We start from the raw sequence: 26,800 nt of genomic DNA on the forward strand, positions 1-26,800 counted from the left end.
ACGTGCTTCCTAGCGAATTACGATGATCAGACGCGTCTAATTCGCACATTCTCTACAAAGATTCGAACGAATACGTGAAAAATCTGCGTGTAAAAGACGCGGGAGAAGCCGGACACGGTGCGCGCTCAAAATTTCAAATTTCCAGTTGGCGCGCGCAGTTCACCTCAATGTCCTTTGATGATCGCAATGCGAATATCTGCCTGCGGGCAACGGCGAGCTACACGGTTGATCGTGTATGATTTTCTTCCACGTAAGGGCTCCAGCAGCTTCAATGTCAGGATACTGACAGTAAATATATTGATTATAAATCGCAGAATGATCTGCCAAAGCTTGTAGCGTCTTACTTCGCATAATCACTCACAGATGTCGTCATCTGTACGACGAACGGACGAGTACACTCAGTACACTTACGCCTGCGCGCGAGTATCCTAACCTCAACGCGCCGTAATTTTGTCCTCTCTCGATTAATCCTAATTTCGTACGAGCGGGTCCATGCGTGAATCAAGATGAATTGGCGATACGATGAATTCTGTGCGAAACGGTGTTGAAATCAGCGCGTTGAAAAATATGAGTGACTCTCGTGAGCAGCAACTGGAGGAACTGCGGAGCTTCACCGATGCGGTTAACGAGGAAATCGCCAGCATCGTTGGAACCCTCGGCTGGACGATGGAGAGCGTGACGAACGTGGTAAGCGTAATCGGAACTTGTTGACTCAGATATGTTGATTTTAACGGAACTATTGCGTTTGTATAGGATACGGAGTATCTCACGTGTCCGTATGATTCGTCCCACCGGCTAACGGAAGGCTCTCTCAATGACCATCTCGCTTCTTGTCAATGGAAAGCTGAGGGTTACGGAAAGCTAGATGTTCCTTTATCAGAGCCAACTTTACCAGCGGACTCACCGTTCTGTATAAAATTTGGTAAGGGACGAGCTGCTTAGGACGAGCGCTTTATAACTTTCCTAGAGATATTCTACGAAACATCTCTATATGAAATGTCTGTTCCAGACGAGGAACTGCAAGAACGAGTTCTCAGGATGGCCAAAGAACAAAATCCAACGATGAAAACTGGTTAGTAAAAAACGTAACGACTATGTGCGTTCTTATGCCTGTTAAATGACAATGGAATTTTTTCCAGCGAGTTGTGAATATTATACTTGCCGCAGAATCAATATATCCTTTTACATATCCTTTATTCAATATTTTATAGTCGTATATATATAAAGACAAAATGGGTACATTGTAACATTTGTGATCTAACAATTGGTCGTGTAGTTTTTCTATTTAGTATGCAATTGAAAAGAACTGTACACAGCTATTATTTTGAAATTGCAAGAAATTTTTAATTATGTTTCGATTTTTATGATTATTTTATAACCATGTTATAACTACGAAAAATGTGAATTCTTAACACTGATAATAGGTATGGGTGAGCGGTTAGTACCGCGTACATCTGATAGGGTTATCATAGATTTCACCAGCGATGAGAGGAGAGCGCTGTATGACTACGTCATCGCTAATACCGCCAAGCCAGACATTGGAGAGGATATTGCAAATATTAATAATCTGTGAGTTTAATGAATAGAGATATAAATTTATAATGAATAAATATAATATTTATAATTATACGTGTAACGTATATAGTAGTATGTTTATGTTATATATTATATATATATATGTTATTGTGTTTTTTTGTAATTTATAAATATTTTTAAATCTATTTTTCAGGGAGGCGCAACAAAAAGGAGACAAAGAATTGTCTTTTCTGGAATTGTTGATACGAGAGCGCAACTTCAAGAGGCGTAGAGCAAAGCATAGAGGCGTTCATACAAATAAAAAGTCTCATACTGAAATTCTCAGAGAAGCGATTGATCAACAAATGGAGATGTATGTAGATTATATCTCCGGAGAAAGTAATTCTGGACGTGTAACGGACGTTTTGAATACCAAAACGGATGATACAAGCTATGAAAAGATGCAAGATAGAACAGAACGTTTAAACAAAGTATTTCTTAGTAAAGATCCTCCTTCCCGAGACTATAATGACTATAATTCTGGAGAAAGGAACGGTCATCGCCATAAGAAGCAAAGAGATAATAAAAAAAGAGACCATTCAGAAGATAGAGGTTATCACCGATCGAGAGATCGAGACAAACAGGAAAGATATTCAGATGCAACGGAAAGAAAGCACAGACATGAATATAGGAAATCGTCACGTTCGAGAGAGCGGAAGTCACATAAAAAGGACAAACATCGAAGTAAAGATAAATACTACGAACAGAAACATAAATCTCGAGATCGTGATAAATCATCAGAGAAGCATAAATCTCGAGATCGCGATAAATCATCGGAGAGACATTATTCGAAGCATAGTGATCATAAACGAAAAGACAGAAGTGAAGAGTATTGACTCTAATTGCAAACTAATTATAAGAGTAAAGAGAAAAATGAGATCTATTTAAAGATTTGTGTATCTGAAGTTAATAATTATCACAGTGTTAATGACACAACTCTAGTATTATTATAATTGACTTTGTGAAATGTATATATATTCTTCATTAGCATCAATTAAATTTATTTTTTTAACTTTAAACATTCTGTTTATCTTGCAATATATATTTTCTTATTCATTTCTTATTCAAGTAAAAATGAAGATTTATGTACAGGTATATTGGGCTCAGAGGCGCAGGATAGTAATTGGGTTGAATAGGATATACAGATCTAAGAAAAGCTACTTGATTAAGTCTATCCATTGACTTTCCTAAATCAGCATTCTTATCATCTAATTTGTTTAATATTGAATTATGTATAACGATTGTCGGCGTATGTGATTTCACTTCTGTTTCAATGACTGTTTTATTCAACGACTGTGGTTGCGGTAATTTTTTACGACTAGGAAGTTTCTTAGGTTTCTCCAAATTGAGTTTCTTGTTATTTTCAAATTTAGTACCGACGGCAGTGCAGTTATAAGCAATTAGCAATTTTTGTATATCGTAATGCGACAAATGACTTCTTTGGCCAATCTCCACATAAGACGACTGTAAAAGCAGAATTTTATTATTGATTCAATCAATAGAATTATATATTGCTCAATACTAAGAATCAAATATAATAAGTATTATATTTGATTCTTAGTATTGAGCATGTACAAAGTTATATTTAGTTTTCGAAGTATCTTCGATATTGTATCTAAAAATTGATATTACCGTAGGTATTATCGTAGGAAGCGACCTATTAGTAGAAAACGCCGTCATAGAATAATGCATTATGCTGTCATAGTCATATGGTAATCCATAATCGGTTACGGTACTATTATTTAACATACGGAAATTGAATACATCTTCTGTAAGAATCTTTTGTTAGTCCTCCTTTCAGTTTGTTATTAACGCACATGTTGCATTGATTACCTTTTTTTATATTTTCCCATATTATAGTAATGTATTTGTCTCGATCTGGTCTCATATGCTCATGATATACACCTAGGGTATGCAACGTCTCGTGTATCGTGTGTCCAATTGTGTGAAGGCACAAGTTCACATCTAGGTTTAAAGAAGTAGGTCCGTATGCATTACGTCCTAATTCAGAGAAGCAACCCTTCTGATGACCCGTGATATTGACCCAACTATTTGCTGGGAGCTTTGCATATTCTTTAATGCGCAGGAATTTAATGCATGTCTTTGACATTATGGTACGTAACGCATCCTCCAGCATAGCAAGTTTCATCGGTTTATTAGCTAGAGCAGATAATAAATCCTTAAATATTTAGGTTTGACAAGCAATTCTTAAATATATTTGATTTTGAGTGGAATGTATACATAAAATATTCCATTATTTGTGAGCTTGTCTTTAGGTAGTTATATAAGTCACTGTTTCGATTTAGGATTGCAGAAACGGCTTACCTATGGACGAATGAACGTAGTAATTCACGATGCCATTAGGCCATAATAAAGTTTTATCCTTCGTAATAGTTTTCCTCGCTTTTGACGACTGATATATATCGCCTTCTCGTTCTGCACCTTCTTCCGGATTATCATACTGAGACCATGAATCAACTGTGTGAATATACATAATATTATATTTATAAAATATAATATTTTTAAGTCATCTTTATTTAGAAATCTTCATGGCATTTTCTAGACACAAATCTGCATGGTCTCCAGACACAATCGAGGAATGAACTTCATTTCTTTACTCACGTTTATAGCTAATAGTTGTCCCAGAAGTGGTCTCCCTTGTTTTCATCAGTTTCAGCGATATTGGTGGCGATCTTGTCCAATAATTGATAAGCTGCGTCGGATATGTATTAATGTTCGTGACAAACCAGCTACCTAGTAAAAGGAATGCTAAAGGAAACGAGCCACAAAGATATCGAGCTTCCTGCATCTTTCTTGGCCGAACTACAAACATGGACTGACCGGACTGACTAATCGCTAGTGTGAAAATATAATTACATTAAAACTGATCCGGCGTATATCGCAGTTGATGTATTAGAATTCTTTTCATTGGTGTGGTCCAATGGTGAGTAACACGTTCGAGATATAAGAATATGTTTCATCGTAAGAAAAAAGTTATGGTCGCGCGTAACAAAAGCATTATTCCATCACGATTCTATTTATTTTTATTCTCGTTAAATCTTTTAACACCGTATAATTAATTTGTTACGGCGATAGGAATTATTATGCAGAAACAATTAAGTGTGTCTTATTGAAAAATATTCTTCTAATATAAATCATCTGTACTTTTCGTTTTCAAAAAAATTTGTTAATCCTAACGAATCAATATTTTTGTTAAATCTTTTTGTTTAATTATGTATAATTGACAATAATATAATTTATTTTTTCATAAGAAGATATAAACTTTTCTAATACATAGATTAAATTAAAATATATTCAATACACATATATAGAACAATACAAATTCGACAAAGTTTAATATTTTAATATAAATGAAAAGTAACAATAATATTTAGAATTGTCTTAACATATTTATGATAAGATGAATGAACAAACACAGGCTTTATTTATTTTTTATAATTGAAATTTATAATTATTCTGATCGTATTTTTTTTAATAATTATGATTCTTTATTATCATCAGATACTCTTCTACCTTAAGTTACTGCTTTGCCTCAATCACAACGTTTGCTAAGATGGCGTTAGTACACAGAAAATTTCAAGCTACGTTACATCTTACATCCCGCGGGCGGGCCAAACAGCTGTCTAAGCTGTCTTTTTGTTCCCGCTTTCACTACATATATAATGGACGCTTGCATTTAGTTATCTATAATTTGACGCGTTGTGAAGTTTCCGTTTTGTTGCATGCGCACACCGTAATAATACAAAAAGCACATTTTTTGACATTTATCTTCAGCACTTCAACAAAATGAAGAAATACGAGAGCTTCAAGATGAAGAAGTACGAGATTCTGAAGCACATCGGAGAGGGATCCTTTGGACAAGTGTATAAAGCTAGAAAACGTTCAGATGGTGAAATTGTGGCTTTCAAAATGATAAGGAAGGTATGAATGGCTATGAAACAACAAGAGAGATTTATAAATAACTTGTTTTGCTGCACGACCAACGCGCCGATATGCTTGTTCCACAGTGTGGCAGATCAGACAAAGATCTCAAGAGTCTGCGTCAAGAGTGTGAGATTCAACGTTATCTGCAGCATCCAAATATCGTGCAGATGATAGATTCATTCGAAACAGAAAATGAAGTATGTCGGATTTGAAAAGAATTATGTTTATAAGTAAGACACCTTTCTAGATATTCTGTAAAATATCTGATTTAGATCGTGGTTGTAACAGAATACGCAGATAAGGAATTATATGACATACTGGCCAAAGGAGGTAGATTGTCTGAGGAAAGAGCACAAGTAATAGCTTGTGATCTAGTATCTGCACTTTATTATCTGCATTCAAATCGGGTGATGCACAGGTTTGTATCTAAGCTAAGGCAAAGAATGGCTTATAATATGCAATTATAATAATTATATTAATGTTATTTAGAGATCTCAAACCACAAAATGTTCTCTTAGAAGCGAATGGCATAGCTAAACTATGTGATTTTGGATTTGCTCGTAATATGAGTACTGGTACTCATGTACTTACGTCAATCAAAGGCACGCCATTGTACATGGCACCAGAACTCATGGACGAATACCCCTATGATCACAACGCTGATTTATGGTAAATGTATATACAGCCACATAAATATTATATATATATATATATATATATATATATATATATATAAAATGTATGATTTATTTTTATATAGGAAATATATCTTGAAATTAATTTTATAATTTCTAAAAAGGTCTTTAGGCTGTATCGTTTATGAGTTGGTCGTAGGTGCGCCGCCATTTCAAACTAATTCAATACTGCATTTGGTTAAGTTGATCAAATTTGAAAAAATTAAGTGGCCGGACTTTATTTCTCCAACCTGCAAAAGCTTCCTAGAGGTAAAGATATTTATTGTGATATTAATACTTTTGCAATCGTATATTGGATATTGTACATGTAAAGATGTTTATTAATTTGTGAAAAGATGTATTACTATATTATTGTTTGTGAATTATATAATAATAAATTATCATAATTTCAAGTTAGCTGTTATATGTAAAAAGGTCAACGGCCATTATCCTTACTCGCCAATATTTTAGTCGTATTTTGACCGTTTACTTTCTTACATAGCTTAACTTATAATAAGTGTTGATTTTTCTGTTAATAAATTTATTCATAATTTTAATTTCAGGGATTACTTCAGAAAGATCCTTCTCAGCGGTTAACTTGGCCCGATCTTCTCCAACATCCGTTTGTCAAGGATCGAATAATAATAGTAGGTGGCACCGTATCTACTCCATTTACAAATCCATTATCTGCAAGTCAAGCAAGAGCAAAGCAAGAACAATTAGAGCGTTTGGCCATGCGTACTGCAAATAAATCCAAGTATAGTATTGATTTTAATTGTTTCTTTTTAAAGGCATATACGTATACATACAAATAATTGAAATTTTTTGTATAGATTTGTGAAGAAAACAATCAAAAAATTACAAGAACAGGAGAGAAGACATTATGAGTATCAGCAACGAACATGTATTTCACAACCGGGTTATCTAATGTCTCCTGCATATTGCCATCATATGATAAACCACTGTCAAGCATTACGTCGTAGTGAGCCAAGTGGAACTGATTCTAGCGCTAGTATTGATGTACTCTTAGGAAATCTCAGTCTCAGGGCATCTTTGAGAAGTGATCTTTTAGCTGCAAATCACGCTTTATGTCAGAGTGACTGTCCACATAATGCAGACGTACAACATGATTTCCCAATACTAGACGATCACTCGAAACCTGTTCAAACGCAAACGGATGATAGTCATTCCATACGACAATTGAATGAGGAAATGTATCATACTAATGCTCAAGGTGATGGAATCAATGTAGGTCAACAAATTGAAAAATCTACGCACGTAGAGCAAATTGTACATGGTGATGGTGATCGCAAGCAAAGTTGCTTGAGCATGGATTATGAACAAGAATTCGGTGAAAGAAACCTGACTGAAAAACACACGAGATTGACAGATTGGGACCCGAAGGCAGTGGAAAAGCCTATCGAAAACGAAGAATGGATCGCATTTTTACAAAGATCGATGGAAGAAGTTATGGAGGGTGAAATTGACTCGTTGTTGCAACAAAATTGTGTCTCGGTGTTTGTTTCCCCTTTAAGAAATCCAGCAGCCGGTTGCCGAGTTGTCGAATATGTAACTTGTTTATTATCATTACCATTCACCGTATCAGTCAGCAAAGAAAATCTTAAGAAAATCGAACGAGTTTATTTAGATGTGAGAGTAGTACCAAATCTCGTTTATGCCATCAAACTGTTGATGTCGGAACGTTCCGATAACGAGTTGAATGCGATAGTGAACGTGGGAACGAGATCAGCATCTTCTTTATCCGCCGATGAACTTCAAGCACTCGAATGCGCGATGCTAGTTCTTTGTAGATTAGTTTATATTGAGAATCAATTTCTCATGCAATTTTGCGACGCTATTTACATTGTGAATGGGATGCCACTTCTACAGCAACTACTAACGTTAGAAAAAAGGAAGGCAAGGGTCGTTGCAGATCTCATCGCTATTTTAAATAACGTTCTACGATCTCAACCTGAGAATGCCGAGCTTGTGGAACAAGTTGTTCTGCGTACAAAAACTCCCGGTGAGCCGAAATTGTAAATTTTCTATTTTACATCGTATTTGTAATGAATTTACATATTTGAAATTTTTTGAAGGAGCGTCTGTGGAACAGCTCACTAAACTTCTCAGTCATCGACAAACTGTCTTACGAGCAAGGACATGTACTATGATCAGATTGTTGGGTAGATTTTGCTGCAGAGCGTTACAACAGGTCTGGAACAAATCATTCAGAAATCTCATGGAAGGCTTAATCAAGGATGAAGATGAATATGTCCGACGCGTAAGTTAATTATTGATACAGTATTTTTATGCGATTTTGTATAATACAACATAAATATTATTTTTAGGCGGCAGAGGATGCTGTAAATGAATTGAAACAGTTAACGTATTACAATTAGGAAAACCTTGTCGGCTGAATGTTATAGGATGAAATAAGCAGAGATTGTTAGGGACCAATTTTCAGTGCTATTGTTGCTCGACAAGTCTTATGATGCTTGAAGATTAAATATTTTATTTTTAGACAGACTGATAATTATACTTAAGAAATTAAGTATGTGATATTTTTATAAATTGACTTATAAATTAACTTATAAATTAATAAATTTATTTTAATCTAAAAACATGGAAACGTACTATATAGATATTTGTTGGTACGCTTTATTATACATTTTAGGTATTGATTATTTAAAAACGTGAATTTAATTGAATAGCCATCCTATAGAAATTTCTTCGAAAGAATCAGAAGAATTGCCGCCGTTTCCTTCTGGTTTACGATCGCCACATTGCTCTTTATACATTGCTTGTACTTTAGCCACGTCTTTTTCGCTGAGTCCGTCTCGTTGACCAAGTTGCACCTTCTCTTTCTGCGAAATAGTATAAACATTGAGAACAAACCGAAATCAATAGGAATATTACGAGTGCCGCACGATCATTACCTTCGGCGTAATGGTAGGTTCTCCATTTCTAGAGAATGCGTGGGAGCTATAGTGCATGACACTCTTGTAATCATAGGCGATACCATAATCGGTGACAGTGCGATTGTCATACTTGTTGAAGTTATGCTCCTTACCTGCAAAAGTTCATTAAAATTTTATTCATGCATCGTACAAGAGCATCCATTCTAAGAACACATTAGTTGACATCATTTTGACTCGGATGCGAATAGCGTTCAAGAATTCAACAAAAATGGCGTTCAAAGATTATTTTAAATATCCTTAAAAAATTATTACAGTAATATAAAAATAAATACACGATCTTCTATACAAAAGATATCAATGTAAATTATTATTAACACGAACACAATATTAATATTATTAGCTGTTCGTACCCGACTTGATGTTCTCCCAATGTATGGTGACCCACTCGTCTCGGTTCGCGGCGCTCTGCTGATGGTAAAAGCCTAAGGCATGCATGAGCTCGTGCACGACAACACCGTGATGGACGCATCCCGGATTCTGTATATTCAACACCTGTCCGTGACCGTGACGACCTACCAAGGACCAGCAGCCCGACTTTTTCGCCTGTATCGTCACGTAATCATCGTCAGTATCCTTGTAAGGTCGAAAACGCAAGCATGTTTTCTCATGATATTCCTGCATGGCTTCTTTGATTAGTTCGATTTGATCCCGATCTATAAGTATCAATGATTCGTAGACAAAAAAATTGAACCTTCCGAATCAAGACTAAGTTTTGAAGTATACATGTATAACGAACTAACAGTTGATTTCAACAACATAGTTCAGTCTCAGTTTAAACGAGTTTCTTTGTTTCTTTCTAGTTCTACTTTCGGAAAGAGATAGCGATGCAAATAATTTAAGATAGAAGTTAATTAACGGTAGCAAACTCTCTTGTAAATTTAAATGTAATGAATGACATCTGTAATATTAATACTTATGCTAACGCTAATTTGTTATCGCGATTATGTAAAGGAAGATGTAGAATTACTTACCAAAGTCATCTTCTTGTATGAAATAGGGCACGACACCGCCAGGCCATCGTGCTGTAGCATCTAGAAGACCATTTTTCCACGATGGGCTATCGGGATGTATCATTATATCACCTTCGTGTAAACCGCTTAATTCCCAAACATTTTGTAGATCATTCGGACTCCAATATTTTATGTTACTAGCTGAGAGAAAAAGAGGAAATAGCAACAGATTTTAACGATTTAATTACTACGCCTATTGCGAGTAACACGCCATAGAGTAAAATCAATTTTTTATTTTAAATTTTGGATAGCTGCAAATCTGTCAAAACTGATGGAATTATCATCAGAAATTTAATTACCAATTTTCTCGTGATTGTAATCGCTGTCGAAAACTCCATTAAACCGTGGCTCAGGCGGTATAGGATGGCCATGGGACCCACGATGACTTATAGGCAATCCTGAACTAACGCCGATCGCTACGAACAACAAGATTATTCGCGTTGAGACCATTGTCTGTCTATCTTTATCCTGAACTAGAGCGCCACTTATTGTTAGTCTGACACTGCAGTCAACTTTACCTTTTCCTTTCCTTATATACGAAACTCTTATCCATTATAGCACGCTCACTAGCGGAATTTTTTAAACACCAGATATGCAAATAAAGAAATTATCTCAAAGGGTTTGTGAAATAAGAAGTGTGCAAATTCGGAATGTGGACATCTTTTCTCGGTTTTTTTTTGCAGTTCAATTTCTTTAGTACTATATTACCTTCGGCGCCTGTGATCAGCAACATCAATAATAATCATCGTCATATTCGTATTACTTGTCTTCTTGATAACTATTTAAGTCGCAAATACAAATTATAATCGCGGGCACAGCTTGAATATAAATTGCACAGCTTATCTTCCCGCTGACTGTTGCGACCCAATAGCGACCAGAAAACAGGTCTCATGGCAAGTTCCGGCAGAATTATCTCACATGTTATTGTGGTGTACAATGAGACGATGTATTTGCATAAAGGAAGCTACGCAAACACGAAGCAAATACAAATTAAGTATTACCCTCAACTATCTCTCGATATGCACAAAAGAAGTTTACATAAAATACTTTTTTCTATAAAGATATATTTCAAATTAACTTTTGCTTATACATGTAGCACATATTTGAATTAGATAATTTGGTGATTAAACTTTGATGTAAATTTTTTTAAAAGAAATTAATTAGAAGATAAATATACGGCATGATTTTTCTTCTTCGACTCGCTCGGCGGATTATTTATCGCCGTTCTGAAAACGCAGCACGGCAGATTCGATAAAGTAACGCCGAGAAGAAGGCGCCTCGGATCTCCGGCCTCGAGGCAACGACGATTCACGGATGTGGGTCAAAATGATTCGGTAGCCGGCCGCGTAATTCAGTACATCGGTATATTATCTCCGAATCGTTCCATGCCTTTCCCTCCGCGGACCCCTCCGTCACCGCTGCGCGTCCGAGGCCCGTCCGCAGCCTCCGTCTTCACTCGGGCACATCTGAGGCGAGAAAAAAAGGCGTGTAATTATAATATGCAGCGTGAAATTAACGATAGCGACTTTGTAGCCGTCGCGCGTCGATGCACGAAAACGGCATGATTAATGATTGCGATACACGTAAATGTACACATCTAAAACAGCCACTCTGTTACGAGTTAGAATTATTAGAGAACACAAAAATTAGAACGTTATTCTCACATAAAGCAAGCTAACGCTATTCAAAATGCAGCATTCGTAGATAATTACAGGAAATTAAATACTCGAGTAAATACAGTTTTGGTGCACACCAATCGTTAATTTTAATTTGAAAAATTATTTCATATTTAAAGAGCCGGTGCAGTCGAAATATTATCAATTTTCTTTACCACTTGTCAATATATTCAATTGTAATAATTATTATTGCAGTGTTTTTATACTCTACACACATTTAATTCAAAAATATATATCTGACTTTTATTTAATGCGATGCTGGACATTTTCAAATAGATAAAAATATATGATTTAGAAGCAGAAACGAAGTTCACTGAATAAGTACTAAACAGGAAAGTAAAGACGTTTTCACACACACTACATCCTTCATATCTCCAATTTTGCATCAGTTCTGGAAATCTTTTCTGTATTTCGTTATTATTTAATATAACTTGTATATACATTAACAAACTTGTTGTTTATTATCTTATAACAAATCTTGATTTTATTTATCTTTATCTAGAAAGCAAAAATGATACTAGATATAAGCTCAAAGGGGGAATCAGAGTAATCGAAAATTTCTAATGGTACCGTGGCTTGTACGTCGCTAAAGCGAACATCGCCGTTTCTCCGTCTTCTCCTTCCGCACATTCAACGGGTCTGGGACTAAATTGTCGCGTGATTCGCGAGCGTCCGCACGATCGGCTCGCGAACCGGTCTAGACGTTCATTAGATAAAAGCTCCGTTTCAACATACGGACATACAAACACGCCGCATATACGCAGAGTCGCGCCCGAAAATCTCACAGGCTCATGGGAATCGAAGGCAAGGCCAACGACCGAGGCGTTCCAGATTCCGATAGCCTAAATTCTAACCGGAATTCTTGGAACCGCAAGCGAACCAGAATGACTCTTTGACGTTCGCTACGGGGAGCTGAAAATTTTACGACCGTCTAACGACGGAAACTTCATAGGTTCTCCTTGTCTTTTATATAGTTCTTTCCGCAAAAATCATTCCCTTTTGTTGCGACTGCGTAACTATGAATGGCTCTACAACTGATTGGCTTTTGTCCGTTGTTAATCTTGCTCAGTCTTTCTGCCTTCTCTTTTCCCGAACCGAACAAAGTTCTTTCTCATCAATACCTCCTACGAAGACCAGATTACTACTTATTGGTTTGCATCATGTAATCCAAAATGTTTAATTCTCAGTGATAAAATTTGGAATTGTTTAATGTTTGTTGAAATAATGATTTTCGATTTTTCAGCTTCGTGTAATGCTAGGTCTACAATGCGAGTCGTAAGAATTGACCAATCACAGTCGATTATTCTTCTCAAATTCGATTGTGATTGGTCCATTTTCTCACGACTCACGATCCACGACTCGCATTGCAGACCCCGCATAAAACTGATTTTCTACGTTATACTTCCTATGTTTTGCTGAGAACAGCAAGCAAATATCTCTGTATTAATTTACCGCGTGCAATAATGATGTTCGGCCCTCCCGCACTCAGCTGTTAAATTTCTTTCTAATATTTGGGAAAAATACTTCTTTTTATTTCCTTTTACATTCTTAAAATTGTACAACATAATATATTTCATTACTAGAATAAACCTAAAACAGCCCATTTCTTCAAAAACTATATATTTTTCTTTTTAATTTGTGGCATGCCGAATAAAGTTCTGTCGCTATAGCAATGGAAGATAAAAGAGAAAATATTAAAATCTGTGATCTTTATAGATAGCGTGCTCTTTTCCTCATTAAGATTTCTCATTAAGAGGAGAAATTTCGTTTTAGATTCCAAAATAACGTGTGGAGACTCCTCTCTGTTAATAAATACTTCATATTTTTCAATAATTATTGAAATTCATTAATGCTCGATCGTCAGTATCATGGATTTATTTTCCATCGAATGCTGCGAGAACGGAGCAAAGGAGCATTAAGTAATCCCACGAAAGAGCAGAAATCGAGATATTCGCGCAGATGTAAACGAGCGTACCGTCGTCGTAGTCGTCGTACTATCGTCGGAGTCAGTCAGACAGTGTAGGGTTGAATTCAGCGTTGCATATGCAGCACGTGACTTGTCTAACGAGCGATTAGGCCAGGCGAATGCCTGGTGGCGCAAGAAACGTGAAAGATTTCTAACGATCGTCAGTCGCATTAGCATCAGTTCCTTGCTCCCAACGCGCGAGTCGAGCCAAGCGATAGTCGCCATTTAGTCGCTCGTTCTCGTTCACCGCGGCACCGCGCGCGAAATCTCTCGCAAATGCACATGCTACTCCACGTGGTCGCGGGTCAACGAATCGCGGTCTCTCCGGTCCTCTTCTGGCCCGACGTGGGAGCATTCGGCGTGCTTTTACCCCGTTTCTAATATGCTCGAGGACGTAAACGCGCGTCATGGGACACAGTTTCTGGGAAGACGAGCGCAACGATGTTACCGGGTCGCTGATAAACGGCCGAGCTCCCTCTTGAAGACTTGAAGATCAAACTGCGTAATTCATAATTCATTGCGTAATCGATCAGAAAGTTGGGACGTAATCTTACATTTATCTATCGTCCGAGCTGAAAGCATTCGCGAGTAAATCTTCAATTGTAAAAGGCCACTATTGTTCAATACATTTTCTTGGCTTACTGCCGTTCTTGGCAACGTTAAGCCGTAATCACACTACGGGTTACGGGCTCGATTGCGGTTGGGGGGTTATGGTTAACAGTTGCAGATTGTACAAATAGGATAAGGATAATAAATTATAACCTGCAACCTAAGCTACATTCCGATATGCGCTATATAACCCAAAGGGGCAGAGTTGAACAGACCCTAACGCTCCTAACCTAAAAGGAGCAAAACAAAAAAAAATACATTCCGATATTCACTGCCACTACTGCCAGTATAAAAATAGTAAAAATCTATAGTATATGTGACGTAAACTATAGATTTTCGGTGAATACAGCAGTGAATGAGTGAATATTGGAACGCAGCCCTAGCGGCTAGCCGGCGAAGGCGGCGAACTGCTTCGTTACGGCTGTATGTATTTACATTCATCGCGGTCACGTAAACGTCGCGATCATTATGCCATACAACGTTTATTTAGTTCCTCTCTTTCGTTTTTCCTCTTTATTTTTGCGAAAGTTTCGGCTCGCTCGAATTACGCCGGTTTAACAACATAAGTACACGTTTCGTCTTTGTGCCAGCGATGTAAAAGCGACTTTTTTTTTTTTCCCCCAAGTGATAGAATTAGCAGAAATACGCTAACACGGTGACTTGTGCTGCTTATGCAGTCGACATGTATTTTACATTTTAATGAGACTTCTTTTCATTTGTAATTGTTGTTTACGCGGACTGATTATATTAAGTCTAATGTTCGAGAAAATTACAGAGATTCACTTTCTTTTAATTATATTATTTATAACAAAGCAAATAAATATTGAAGATTATATATATATATAATAATGTTTATCACTTCAATATATTTTAATCAACAAAATTATAATTTTTATAGATTGCAGTTTGCTGCACCGAGAGATATCGGAGCAATATCAGTTGTTATTCTAACTGCTTTCACATGCCGATTCTATTGCGTCCAAAGTTCATTGCCAAACGATGCTGTCGAATGTGAAAGACGGGGATCTGAGGTGCAGCGAATGGAAGTCTGGGTGCGAAGGCGGAATGGAGATATTTTTAGGTGCGACAGTTAACCTCTTTATTCTTCTTTACGATCCTCGACGAACGTTACTTCTGCAACGCAATTTCCTTTCTTCCCTTCGGGCCTGATCGTCAAATAAAATCGACTGATGGCTTTGTGATCGCCTCGTTTTGCGCTTGCCTATACCTGACGTGCTACCACCGAACGATGCGCTACTCGTAGTGAATCAAACTTGCGAGAATGAACATCTCTATTTGAAAGTTAAGGCGAATCGCGCTTTATTTAACAAACGAGTCATTTATCATTCAGCGTCTTTGGCAGACAACAATTGATACATAGTACATACATGACAGAACGATGTAGCGAAACGAGAAGAATGAAATTTTATTGAAAATAAATTTAACCGTTTCAGTTTCGTTCGTCCGAATGCGAGCGCGGATGCGAGCGGGAACAACGGCTATAATTTCATGTTTCCTATAATCATTGTGCGCGCTGATTTCGGCAAAACAAGTAGCACCGCCTCGTCGATCTCCTCTCGCTGATCTCCGAGCACAGATGAAAGCCGAAATCGTAAATGATGTTTCGGCGCCGCGTATCTCCAGCGGGCTCGGTTCTGGGTCCCCCGTGAACCACTGACCCACTGGGACCACTCCGGACCATCGGGACCAACAATGTATTTCGGTAGTAAGTAAACGCGGCGAACAGCGCGAACGTCCTCGGTTCATCGACCCTGTTCACCATCTTTCTCTTTCTTTTTATCTTACTCTCTTCCCCTCTTTCTTTCTGCCGTCCTCCCCCTCCGTATTCGCCCCCGTTCACTCTTTGCCTCCCTCTTTCTCTTTCTCTTTTTTTTTCTTTCTCGCCCCCCTGCCGAGTCCTCTCTATCCCTCCTCTCGTCGTCGCCAATGGTGCCCGCGGCTTTCGATGCGATCATATCCGCTACCGCGATGGATCATCGTATTCACCGTTTCGCTACGTGCCATGCACTCGCTCCACCATCGTTAAAGAACGCGAGGCGAGTTGGCCAAGTTGATTCACATAAACTGACTTTTATCGTGGATGTCGGATAACAATCGTAACATGGCTCTTTGCCAAGAAGCTAGATATGATTTATATCCATTTCCCATCTTTATTATAATTCATTTCTTAATTATAAGACATACGTAAATATGGGTCTACTTTCTTGAAAAGGTCTAAACGTATGTTATATACGAAAACTTATTTTAAAAAACAAATACCTGGATTAAGAAATGAGTATTTAAAAGATATCTCTCTTCGACATGGTTATCTTAATTAGATCATGTGTCGAGGCTACAAAATTATATAATTTAATTTCTGATATGGATAACGATTGAATAATCAAAATCTTAACGCATTGAGCTTTAATTAAAGTACAACTTTTGTACATATAACGGAATCTCGAATAATTCTAATGCATCTTCCGCTTCATTAGGCCGGGTCCAGACATGTATCGTATATATTGGTTATAATAATATGCCAAGGCCTTGTTTTCAATTCGTACTCGTATCTCGTATCTTACAGATTAAAAACAAGGCCTTGGCATATCATTATAACCAATATATTTCGTATTTTGATAAGAAAATGTCATGATACGATACGGTGATACGATACATATCTGGACCCGGCCTTAGATTTTTAACTGAGCCTAACCGACGCAGTAGGAAAGTGGCCTAACGACAGATATTAAGGACGGACAGGTACAAGACATTTCGTATTAGCGCGACGGAGGAGGTGGACGTTAGTACGCGCGAGCACGTGGTCGATGGGCCGTTATCTAGCGGGTCGCGTGAAGCCCTCCACTTTGTGGAACGACCCGAGATTACCGCGGCATTAAAACCTTCCTTCTTCCTTTCCTCCCTCCTTCGCTCTTCATTCTCTTTCTGTCTGTCGTTCTGTGTCTTTCTCTCTGCCCCTGTCATCTTTTCTCTCTTTCTTTCTCTCTTCCTTCCACTTTTGTCCTTCTCACCTACAGCTTCGTCCTCTCTCGCTCTCTTGAACGGCGAGCTTCATGTTCTCGAGTCGGTCATGCACCTGTGAGAGTGAAAGTGTCCTCCGTCTTGCGCCGCGCGTTCCTTCCCCCCCGCGTTCATCAAACCACCACCTTCGGTGACCACTACCTTTCGGCGACCACCACCTTTCGCGACACCTCCGACGACACACGCTGCCCATCCTCCGCGCAAGATCGCCGAGCTCCTCGACCAAACGACTCGTCTCGTCCTGTTGCGTCGCATCAGCCCTCCCGTGCAGCGAGACGATTTCTTTCCGTGGATTTCTTCTTTTTGCGGGACGCGAAACGGCCTCGCCCGCGGCAAACTTTTCCGATTATGATCCTGTATGATCTCTAGTCTTAGCTTATTATAGTTCATTTAAAATGTCGAGAATATATTATACTGTTAATGTGTCTGTTAAAGTTTTATCCGGATTTATGAATTGCATAGTCATTGATATTTTTATTAGAAATTATTCTTGATAAAATGACTTTATTGCTGATTTTATATATTTATGCATAAAGTTATATAATTATTATGTATTATTATACGTAGTAAAATTACATAATCTTATACGGAAAGAGGTGTTCGTAAAATAAGATTGATGTTCTTAAAAAGTTACGTATATTTCATACATTATTACACTTCTCTCTACATTATTTATCCGTCCCCTGCACATAGAATATACTGGTCTGAATTATACTTTGTGTATAGATATATTTCTACTTTCATATTCTCCGAGATTTATGGTTTATATGTATTAGAAGAGATAAAGAAATGTACGGATAATGAGCTCGTATAATTAATATCGACATCGACAAATTAAAATCTAAAAATTAACTCACGTGTTATAAAAAATGTCATCAGGTTTCTTAAAAAACCATAAGCGCGCAGTAAAATACGATTTTAAATTTCAGGTCATTAGCGACGCGTTAGAAAGCTTGAGTCATCCTGAATTTATTCTTCAACCTCAAAGAGATCGCGAAGAGATGAGGAACCGGATGACTCCAATTTTCCTGGGTTCCAATTTGCAAGGTGACTTTTGGTACGTATTATTTAAGAATCGACTGTATAATTCTCGTAGAACTGTTCGATAAGGACACTTTCGAAGAAGAAACAGTTCTTCTTTCTCCACAGTAACTGTAAAGCTTGCCTTGAGACCATTTTAAGACTTTTTTTTTACTTTTTGTAATAGCAGAATTATTCGCTAACGGGTTGTATCAGAGAATAATTATTACCGTCGCATAGCCTTCGTTCTCTCCAAAGACATCGTTGTCGAGCAAAAAATATTAGAATTTTGAAAAACAAATTCGACATAGGAGAACAAATTCGATATTGTACAAGATTTCTATCGGACATTTATCTAACTAATATAAAGAAAAGCTATAAATCTGTAAAACATATCAAGAATTATAAAAAATTAATAACATTGAAAAGATATCGTATCGCTAAGACGAGAACGTGAAATATTTTTCGGCAACGAATATTGTTTCTAACGCTAGAGGAATTCATGTGATAAAGATTTTGCTTTTCATATAAAGATACAGTATGAATATATATGTCACATTAAAATAATGCGTAGCCAAACATATGAATATTCTTGCAGTCTAATCTTAAATGTATAATTTACGAATATATCGATATAATGGCTTTTTAAAGAAGATAAGAAAGATACGCGCAGTAGCAGTGGAAGAAATATTTTGGACATTGAGAACCTCTGCCCCGTGATAGATCAAATGGCCACGGGGCAATGGATAATCTTCGATCGGCCGTTCATTATCATAAATTCGCATTAGAAATTTCGTTAATAGACAATTTTGCGAGACCCGCATGCCGATGAGTCGGGAAAGCTTCGACTTTCGAGTACGTCGACCCCTGATGACCCGAAGCAATCGGCCAAACGTCTCGTTCATCCTTTCTACTGAGATCTGAATCATGATTTTACAAAATTGTGTATTTTTTTTTATATTATCGAGTGTTAAACTAAATTACTGTGCAAACGCGTAGCAAACATTGACTATAATTTAACAAGTCGTAAATTAATATCAGAATTTATTTTTAAAGCAAGAGATACAACGAATACTTATAAAATATACAATATGTAAGCAATACATACATAAGTTAATTTAAAATATTATGGCTTCTACTCCCAAAAATCTTGCATCTGGAAAAATAAATTGTGTGTGAATATTATTAGATAAGTTCAAAAAGTCTTTCGAGTTTCTTGAATCGCGTGCATTATATTTGATGCAACGTACAATTAAATTAAGTTTTCTGCTTATTCTTCTTTTCTATCGGCGATCTTTCTTTGATCGTGTAAAATTTATTTCTTCTTCTTTTATTCTTATTACTCTGCTTTTTTTTGCCATACTCAGGATAGCGCCCAATCTGCAATTTTGAGCATCGCTGCTTTCGACGATCCGGTATTCTTTCACGGTCGATTTCACGCGTTCGTCGCACCTCTCGATTCGAGATTCAAGATTCCAGATGCTACAATGGAAGAACTTTCTTTCCGTGATCAATACTCGTCCGTATAGTGTGCAAAAATATTTTTAAATTATTGAAACATATTATTGAAACATATTATTGAAATATATTATCCATGTTCATCTTACATTTTCTTTGATGTATTATTATTTATATTTTCTTCATGAGAAATTTCATTTCTTAACACTAACTTGCATACTTCTTTTCGGTAACTATCGCAAAAATCAGTTGTTTTATCCATAAAATGAGCCATTTAAGCAATTAAAAAATTTCATTAAAGGCTTGTTTTACACAAATTTTAAATCCGTATTTTATAAACTGTCTCTGATTTTCGCAAATTGCTAAACTACGTTAGAACTAATCGATATAGTATTCGCGTTGTGTGTGTTTCACGAATAAAATATGAAACTAACTGAAGAAACTGATATTTCTAAAATACAATTCTGCGCGAGAGCTATAAAGTCATTTTCGCGATGTTTTCCTAAGAAAACGCCGAAAACGGCCTATAAAATGGGGTGCATGCACGCAAACAGTTGCAGCGACAACGGCCGGTAGCGTTGCGTCGCTTTGCGAGGGGGGAGTCCGAGTGCGTCGCGCGTTTTGGGTGTCGTAACACAATTTTATAATTCCGCCGCGCTGCTTTGCCTACCGCGGGGCCAGGTCGACGACCGGCCCGCCGTGTGTTCCAAACGGGGTACAAACGCGGTCGTAATACGACCGGTCGGCCAGGTACATACGTACGTACGTATACGTACGATCGACCGATCGCGTCTCTCTGCTCGGCCGACTCTCTCGATCGCGCGGCGAGAGCGTGAGTGCAATAACGAGCACGCCCCGGAGTATGGACTAATGTCCCCTCCCCCCAGTAATAAAACGGACAAACGTGGTTTGGTGGGGTAGGCCCTGGTTCCGCTCTCTAAAACCGACCGGTTGAAAAAAAGGAAGAAAGAAAAAAACGGTTATCCACATCAGAAACAGAGAAGGTGGAGGTGGACGTCAAAGTAAGGACGGGAAAAACGAGCCTCGACGACTTCCCTCTTCTTCCGTGGGGCCCTACGCGCGACGTGTCCCCCGCAGTTCTTCGTGATGTCAAACAAGCCATATCTTTACACTTATTATTTAGGCTTCGATAGATCAATAACTCTGCTTCGAGAGCCAGTCGATTCTCTTCTTAAAAGAGTCGAAATAGACACGCATTTGTTAAAGCATAGACGCTTGCTCGACGCTTCGATATTACGCTTCTCTCCGTTTCGTTACCACTTGAAAATGTATTGTAAAACCTCGAGTATATATATAAAATTAATAACAGATTTATAATTCTTTGGTTATTTTAAATTAAATGCAGAAAATAAATATTTCTATTCTCCAAAAGGAATTTTTATACTAATGAAACGACTTATTAAATTGATAGTAATAAAAATAACCATTTGATAATGATGGTATTTAATAGAATTTAATAGAATTTAATATATCGCTCAAGATATTGATAATTAATTTGTTCAAAGTAAAATTTCAGATAAAACCTTACGCAATTTCTTGTCGCTCCAATTAAGTAATAACACCAATTCAATCTCGCCCTCGATCGTGCTCCAAAGACGTTGATAAAGCGTGAGTCACAGCCTCCTCTCGTATACATCGTGACTTACGCTCATCAAACAGTCGCCTCATCAAACATTAATTATATATACGTCGCCGTTATTACATCGAACCGCGATCTCATTCTCATAGCGACGAACTTACAATGCGGTCTAGTCTGAATTTGTAATGCTACGATCGCGTTCCCTTTAAATGACGGAAATCAAACGAAATCACTCGCGCACGCCGAACGACCTCGAGGGAAGGCGTTGACATAGAAACTCGACCGTTTTCATTTACGCCGCGAGCCGCGAGGAAAGTGCACTCGGGCAGCTTCGCACGATTTGTTTCTTACGAGCCCCGGCAATCGTCCCGATTATTGCTCGAGCGCGACCGGCGGTAGCGGCGTATCTGCCCAACGTGAATTTATTTTTTTACCCATTTCTAGGCGCTATCACGCGAGCGGCTCTTGTTTGCGGAGTCACTTTGCACATGTACGCAACGACTACGCATCTTCAGTGACATATTGACTCGTCACCATAGATGCAATCGATTTCACACTATCTAATAACTTAATAACTTTGTTAGTACGTATTTTGCGTATTCTAAGCGCGAATAATGTGCAAAATAGCTACTGGAAGAACAAACAATGTTCCATGATCGGTTTGCTCATTGGTCTTGCAGAAATACATTCTCTGCAGAAACGCTCAGTTCTGCTCGAAAGATAACAAGATAAGATTCGAAGTTTTCAATTCTTTTGTATTCGCCAATATTTTTTTCCCCGCATAGGTCAGTAGTATTTGTTATTTGTGCCATTATTACTGCTAATCTAAGTAATTACTAGTTTTTTTTCTGTATTTCTTAGTTTTCTCTCTTTGGTCAAATATATTGATTATAATAAAAATATATCAATTGCGAATAAAACAATTTCAATCCTAAATAATGCCGATGTTTTTAAGAAATTATATTTTTTATCGTGCGCGAATATCCTTTACATGTCCACTCATTATTTCATCGTACAAATTAGATACAGTGACTAAACGTGTGTGTGTGTGTGTGTGTGTGTCAACGCAGAGATAACCCGGCCAAGCTGCATTTTCGTGTTTATCAATCACAGTCGATTTTGTATAATTCCCTGTCGAGCCGTCGCGTCGCGCCGAAACTAATTTTCGCCGGTTCTCCTCGTGCTCGTCTGCGCCGCACGTTTATGTTTCGTGCTTTCGGTACGATATGGTACCATACAGACGAGTCCTCGCGTGCAGCTTACGAAACGCGTGCACGGAGGCGCGATGCTGGCATACACTCGCGAACGGGCAGAAACAGTAAACCCAGAAACGCGACGGGGCCGGTGCGCCCGTCTTCTTTCACGGGGCAACGAACTCCGCTCTCGCACCGATACCGCGGATGTCATTTACTACGGCACTGGCCGAACCACTTGGAGAAACCGATCGATCGAGGTCCGATCCATTTTTTTTTCTCGAACAAGCCAGGAGGACGCGCGTTTCTTTCTCTGCGATTCCTCACGGAGCCGCGATCATAATCGGCCCCGTTGTCGCGATCCATCTTATCATAAGACAAACCACACAGCTATTAATCAATCGAGTTTATGTGAGCATTTGATTAATTTTCCTGAAGATCAATATTTCTTAAAATCCTTCTCGAAACTACACGCGGTTTTTTAATTCGACAACTGAACTTTTGTCGCAACATTCTCGAACAACTCGATTATCGTCGCGAGATTATTGTGATAGATAATTATTGGCTATAGGAAGTAGAAGTCTGTACCATTTGCATGTTGCAAACGACTGAAATTGTAAGAAAGAATACATACTAAAATAGTATAAAATCTGTTATCGTAGCAAATAATATTTATAATCAATTTATCAAAAACCTTTTTGCACAATTGTCATCAACCTGTTTTGATGTCAACGTTCTGGAAAGCAACATGTAACCCGACGACGATTATTTTGTGCAAGGAGTATACATGACGAGAGAAATAAACCAGCCTGCACATTCCATGCTGCAACAAGGGCTATCACGCTCACCTTATCCGATAGGCAAGAGCTCCACGTAGATAGACGCTTTAATATCTTTGATAAGACACGACTCTGTGGTCGGAACCGTTGCGATCTTTTATCTAAGAAGTCCGGAGATGGGATAGATAAATCTTAAATTGTGCACGAAAATGTCACGCCCGTAAAATCCTTCATTTACGCGCAATTAATTTCTCATCGCCGTAAAGTATCAATATTATGAAATCTTTATGCAACTTTAAATTTCCATAACTTTCTTTCTATATACGATAAGTTTAAAGTTGTCAATCTGTATTTTAGCACTACCTAATGCATAGATCTACTCAAGAAACGTGCAATCTTTCTGAATGTATTCTTAAAATGATTGTATTGTTTAAGTGTAGTTGATCAGAATATAGCTCTCACTCAAATGCAGTAAATATTTCTAAAATACTTTGAAGGACAAAAGCGGTATACAAAGTGTTGAAAAAAAATGTTACATATTTCGAGACCAGGTATTCATCAAAACAGGAAAAAAATGTCGAGTATAAACATGAGTTCTGCATCAAATATCTGTTAAGATATAGGGCGATCTTTACCACATACCATAGGAAGTGCTTTATATGTGGTTCCCATTCATTGTCACACACCCTTCAATCCTGGGGAATTACCCGTCATAGTGGAGGAAATGCTTCTCTGTCAAGGGCAACGGATGTGGTTCGTGCATGATGGGGCATCACTTTGTACGCATCGTGCGACAATACCTAACCCAGATATTGAACCCTTTCCATCGATGACGTACAAATATTGAGTATTTAATGCGTGTCAGCAAATCCGAGAGCAAATAGGTGTATTTGCAAGAGTGCGTGATTCTCAGAGACGTAGGGCTAAAGGATGTGTGACAATGAATGGAAAAAAAACCACACCTCCTATTGTATATACAATAAAGACTGGCCCATATCTTAACAGGTATACCCATGATTACTGGACATTTTTTTTTGTTTCGATAAATACTACCTGCTCTCAAAATAACACTTTTTTAAAACATCCTGTACATGTCAAAGAATCGTCAGATTGCATAATTAATAAAGAATGCATATTTAAATAAAGAAACTAATTTCTTCTGACCTGACTTGCAGAAACAGAACTAAATTTGTTGATAATTAAGTGTAATCTATAAACGGTTGTTAATGTTCGATCAATTAGCAACGTATCACACGTATCACGCATGACATGACGTTCTTCTGAATCGATAAAGTACCGTACTTATGTTACTTATGTAATTATGTATTTCTTTGAGCAAGGCGGGGAATGCCGTTATCGGAATATGTCATCTTCAGAGAAAAAAAATAAATGTCACTAATTTTAAACCGGTACGCTCGATTTGATCGGCAGATAATACACGCGATACACGAACAACAACGAGCAATAACTTTTGATCACTCCCGCCTCTTATAATTAAAGCCAGCAATGAGCTTTTAAGTTTTCAAGCTCGGCCCCAGTGGTACGGCGACTGATATAATTTTACGTAATAAGTCGCCAGCTGGTTGCCTCTAATTATCGTAGCTCCGGAGAATGTTCGTCTTCTCTCTCGCACGCCGAACACCGGCGCACAATGCCGTGGAGCCGGGGATACGAGAATCGTGAAAATGGCATATTAACGAAATTAGCATAAAAGGAGAAAGTCGCGGTCGTCGGCCGCACGACCACGTTTGCGCGAGTGCCGAATCTGCGAATTCCCGTGCGAACGAAGAAACGGCTCTCGAAGGAAAGAGATAAAAAAAGCCGGCGCGCATAACTCGTGTGAAATCTCCGACTGACGCGCGCGAGCAGATTCGTAATTGCCACCGTCCCTTCGACACCCGTCGAAGGAGTCAATCTGGTTCATTTCGTTCTTTATTCACGTGTGAAAAATTGACGAAAACAACTTGGAAACTATTGAACTCTTGGACTTCGCGACGATTTCTATCAAGAGACTGACACAAATTTCTAACGTGTTTAATTTATTTAGATTCTTACGTTGCTAAAAGCTTATACATATATATAGGTATTTTGTCGATCCTCTATTTTCATTTTTGAAGAATGCTCGTAGAAATTTAAATCAAGCCGCAGTACGATCATAAGAAATAATTCTCCGATTATTATCTATATTACTGGTCAAGTAATCGTCGATGCGCGATATTACGATATTTTCGGGAAAACTCGTTTAAACAGCCGTTTGTATCGTTGCCCGTCCAGGCAACGTGTACGATCTCTTTGCGAAAATAACGATTCCCGCGTCGGGATCTCGCGTACGTGCGAGAGGACGGGGACGACGTGAAAACGCTGTCGCGGCAAAATATTTGCGCACTCAAATTAAGGCGACGTTTGTCCACGGAGGAGTCATCGACGCGAGCCAGGTTGAAACGTAACATCGCGATGGAGTGATGTGCAAAGACGCACTTGCATAAGTGCAACGCGTCGGAGATGCCGCCGCGTTTATTTTGCAGCGAGGTGTCCACCGTCGTGCAAACACTTTAAGTAGGCACAAATATCTAGTTGGCGAATAGGGTAGGTCGTTGAACCCGGGAGGGGAGCGTCGATCAGCTGGTCGCCGGTCTACGTGTACGCACATCGCGAAGATCGATGGTTTTCGACGACCCAATTTCCTGGCTGTCTCACGCGGGGGGAGAGATGGACGGTTGGGCGAGGGAACGGGCGCGGGGCGGGGGTGCAGAGAGCCTATCGCACTTTCAAATCACGCACTCGCGTTACAGTCATCTACATGGACGGCGGCTTGCTAATTTGCCTTTATGCTTCCCTGTGTGTGCCGCTGCAGCGGCACGTTTCGTCACGAGTATACGTCGATGCCAATTACGCCGAGCGAATCATATCGGTCGCCTTGTTATACGGGAGAACGACGCGAACATAAACGGAGTGTGTACCCCACGCAGACACTGGAATTCGACAAATAGATTATCGAAGCCGTACAAATGTCGAAAAATTCGAAGCGGCGCGAATAATTCTGTTTATCTTTATGACAGTCGCAATGTACATCAGTAACATCTAATATATCGTTACGTTCGGTTTTACTTGCTTCATTTGCATGCAAGTAACTGCACAGCTCTTGACGTTAATATATAATTGCGTTTGTGAAGAGCAATTGTTTGAAAATTGATCGACATTGGAGGATCTCCAATTTCTATGAAGTCGATATCGAATATTCTACGCTTCTTATAAACTAAAATTTTGTATAATTAATA

The 26,800-nt window shown here is 38.3% G+C and overlaps 5 protein-coding genes across 8 annotated transcripts in view; 3 read left to right on the plus strand and 2 right to left on the minus strand.

Annotated features, from left to right (window-relative positions):
• The first annotated feature begins 410 nt into the window (after positions 1–410).
• LOC143902364 (U11/U12 small nuclear ribonucleoprotein 48 kDa protein) lies at positions 411–2,594 on the plus strand. 2 transcript variants are annotated; one of them, XM_077415199.1, is made up of 5 exons: positions 411–684; positions 754–922; positions 1,010–1,072; positions 1,425–1,569; positions 1,730–2,594. In XM_077415199.1, exons 1-5 carry the CDS (start codon positions 523–525, stop codon positions 2,409–2,411), a joined length of 1,221 nt encoding a protein of 406 aa, XP_077271325.1. In that variant the 5' UTR covers positions 411–522; the 3' UTR covers positions 2,412–2,594. The 2 variants fall into 2 exon arrangements, with proteins under 2 accessions (XP_077271325.1, XP_077271324.1); XM_077415198.1 differs by having other exon boundaries at positions 412–687.
• A 34-nt stretch (positions 2,595–2,628) lies between these two features.
• LOC143902410 (zinc metalloproteinase nas-4-like) lies at positions 2,629–4,740 on the minus strand. The gene is made up of 5 exons (XM_077415291.1): positions 4,198–4,740; positions 3,901–4,053; positions 3,409–3,735; positions 3,208–3,344; positions 2,629–3,039 (listed from the first exon to the last, which is right to left on the minus strand). Exons 1-5 carry the CDS (start codon positions 4,406–4,408, stop codon positions 2,629–2,631), a joined length of 1,239 nt encoding a protein of 412 aa, XP_077271417.1. The 5' UTR covers positions 4,409–4,740.
• Positions 4,741–5,193: 453 nt separating this feature from the next.
• On the plus strand, positions 5,194–8,789 carry Fu (STKc_STK36 domain-containing protein fused). 2 transcript variants are annotated; one of them, XM_077415193.1, is made up of 9 exons: positions 5,194–5,517; positions 5,604–5,717; positions 5,793–5,938; positions 6,010–6,189; positions 6,320–6,464; positions 6,758–6,951; positions 7,028–8,217; positions 8,291–8,475; positions 8,543–8,789. In XM_077415193.1, exons 1-9 carry the CDS (start codon positions 5,383–5,385, stop codon positions 8,591–8,593), a joined length of 2,340 nt encoding a protein of 779 aa, XP_077271319.1. In that variant the 5' UTR covers positions 5,194–5,382; the 3' UTR covers positions 8,594–8,789. The 2 variants fall into 2 exon arrangements, with proteins under 2 accessions (XP_077271319.1, XP_077271320.1); XM_077415194.1 differs by lacking the exon at positions 5,194–5,517 and having other exon boundaries at positions 5,809–5,938.
• On the minus strand, positions 8,778–10,699 carry LOC143902365 (seminal metalloprotease 1-like). The gene is made up of 5 exons (XM_077415200.1): positions 10,482–10,699; positions 10,144–10,323; positions 9,523–9,825; positions 9,131–9,264; positions 8,778–9,058 (listed from the first exon to the last, which is right to left on the minus strand). Exons 1-5 carry the CDS (start codon positions 10,630–10,632, stop codon positions 8,894–8,896), a joined length of 933 nt encoding a protein of 310 aa, XP_077271326.1. The 5' UTR covers positions 10,633–10,699; the 3' UTR covers positions 8,778–8,893.
• A 4,236-nt stretch (positions 10,700–14,935) lies between these two features.
• The window catches only part of Phtm (cytochrome P450 enzyme phantom), a 39,132-nt gene continuing 27,267 nt past the window's right edge, over positions 14,936–26,800 (plus strand). For both annotated transcript variants that reach the window (XM_077415195.1, XM_077415196.1), the window contains exons 1-4: positions 14,936–15,117; positions 15,332–15,514; positions 15,888–16,159; positions 18,402–18,529. The gene's annotated coding sequence lies outside the window, so the exon portion shown is untranslated. The remainder of the gene's footprint in view (positions 15,118–15,331; positions 15,515–15,887; positions 16,160–18,401; positions 18,530–26,800) is intronic.

Source organism: Temnothorax americanus, unplaced genomic scaffold (assembly GCF_048541705.1).
Source record: "Temnothorax americanus isolate GAGA-0224 unplaced genomic scaffold, ASM4854170v1 Scaffold4, whole genome shotgun sequence".
Classification (NCBI taxonomy): Eukaryota; Metazoa; Arthropoda; class Insecta; order Hymenoptera; family Formicidae; genus Temnothorax; species Temnothorax americanus.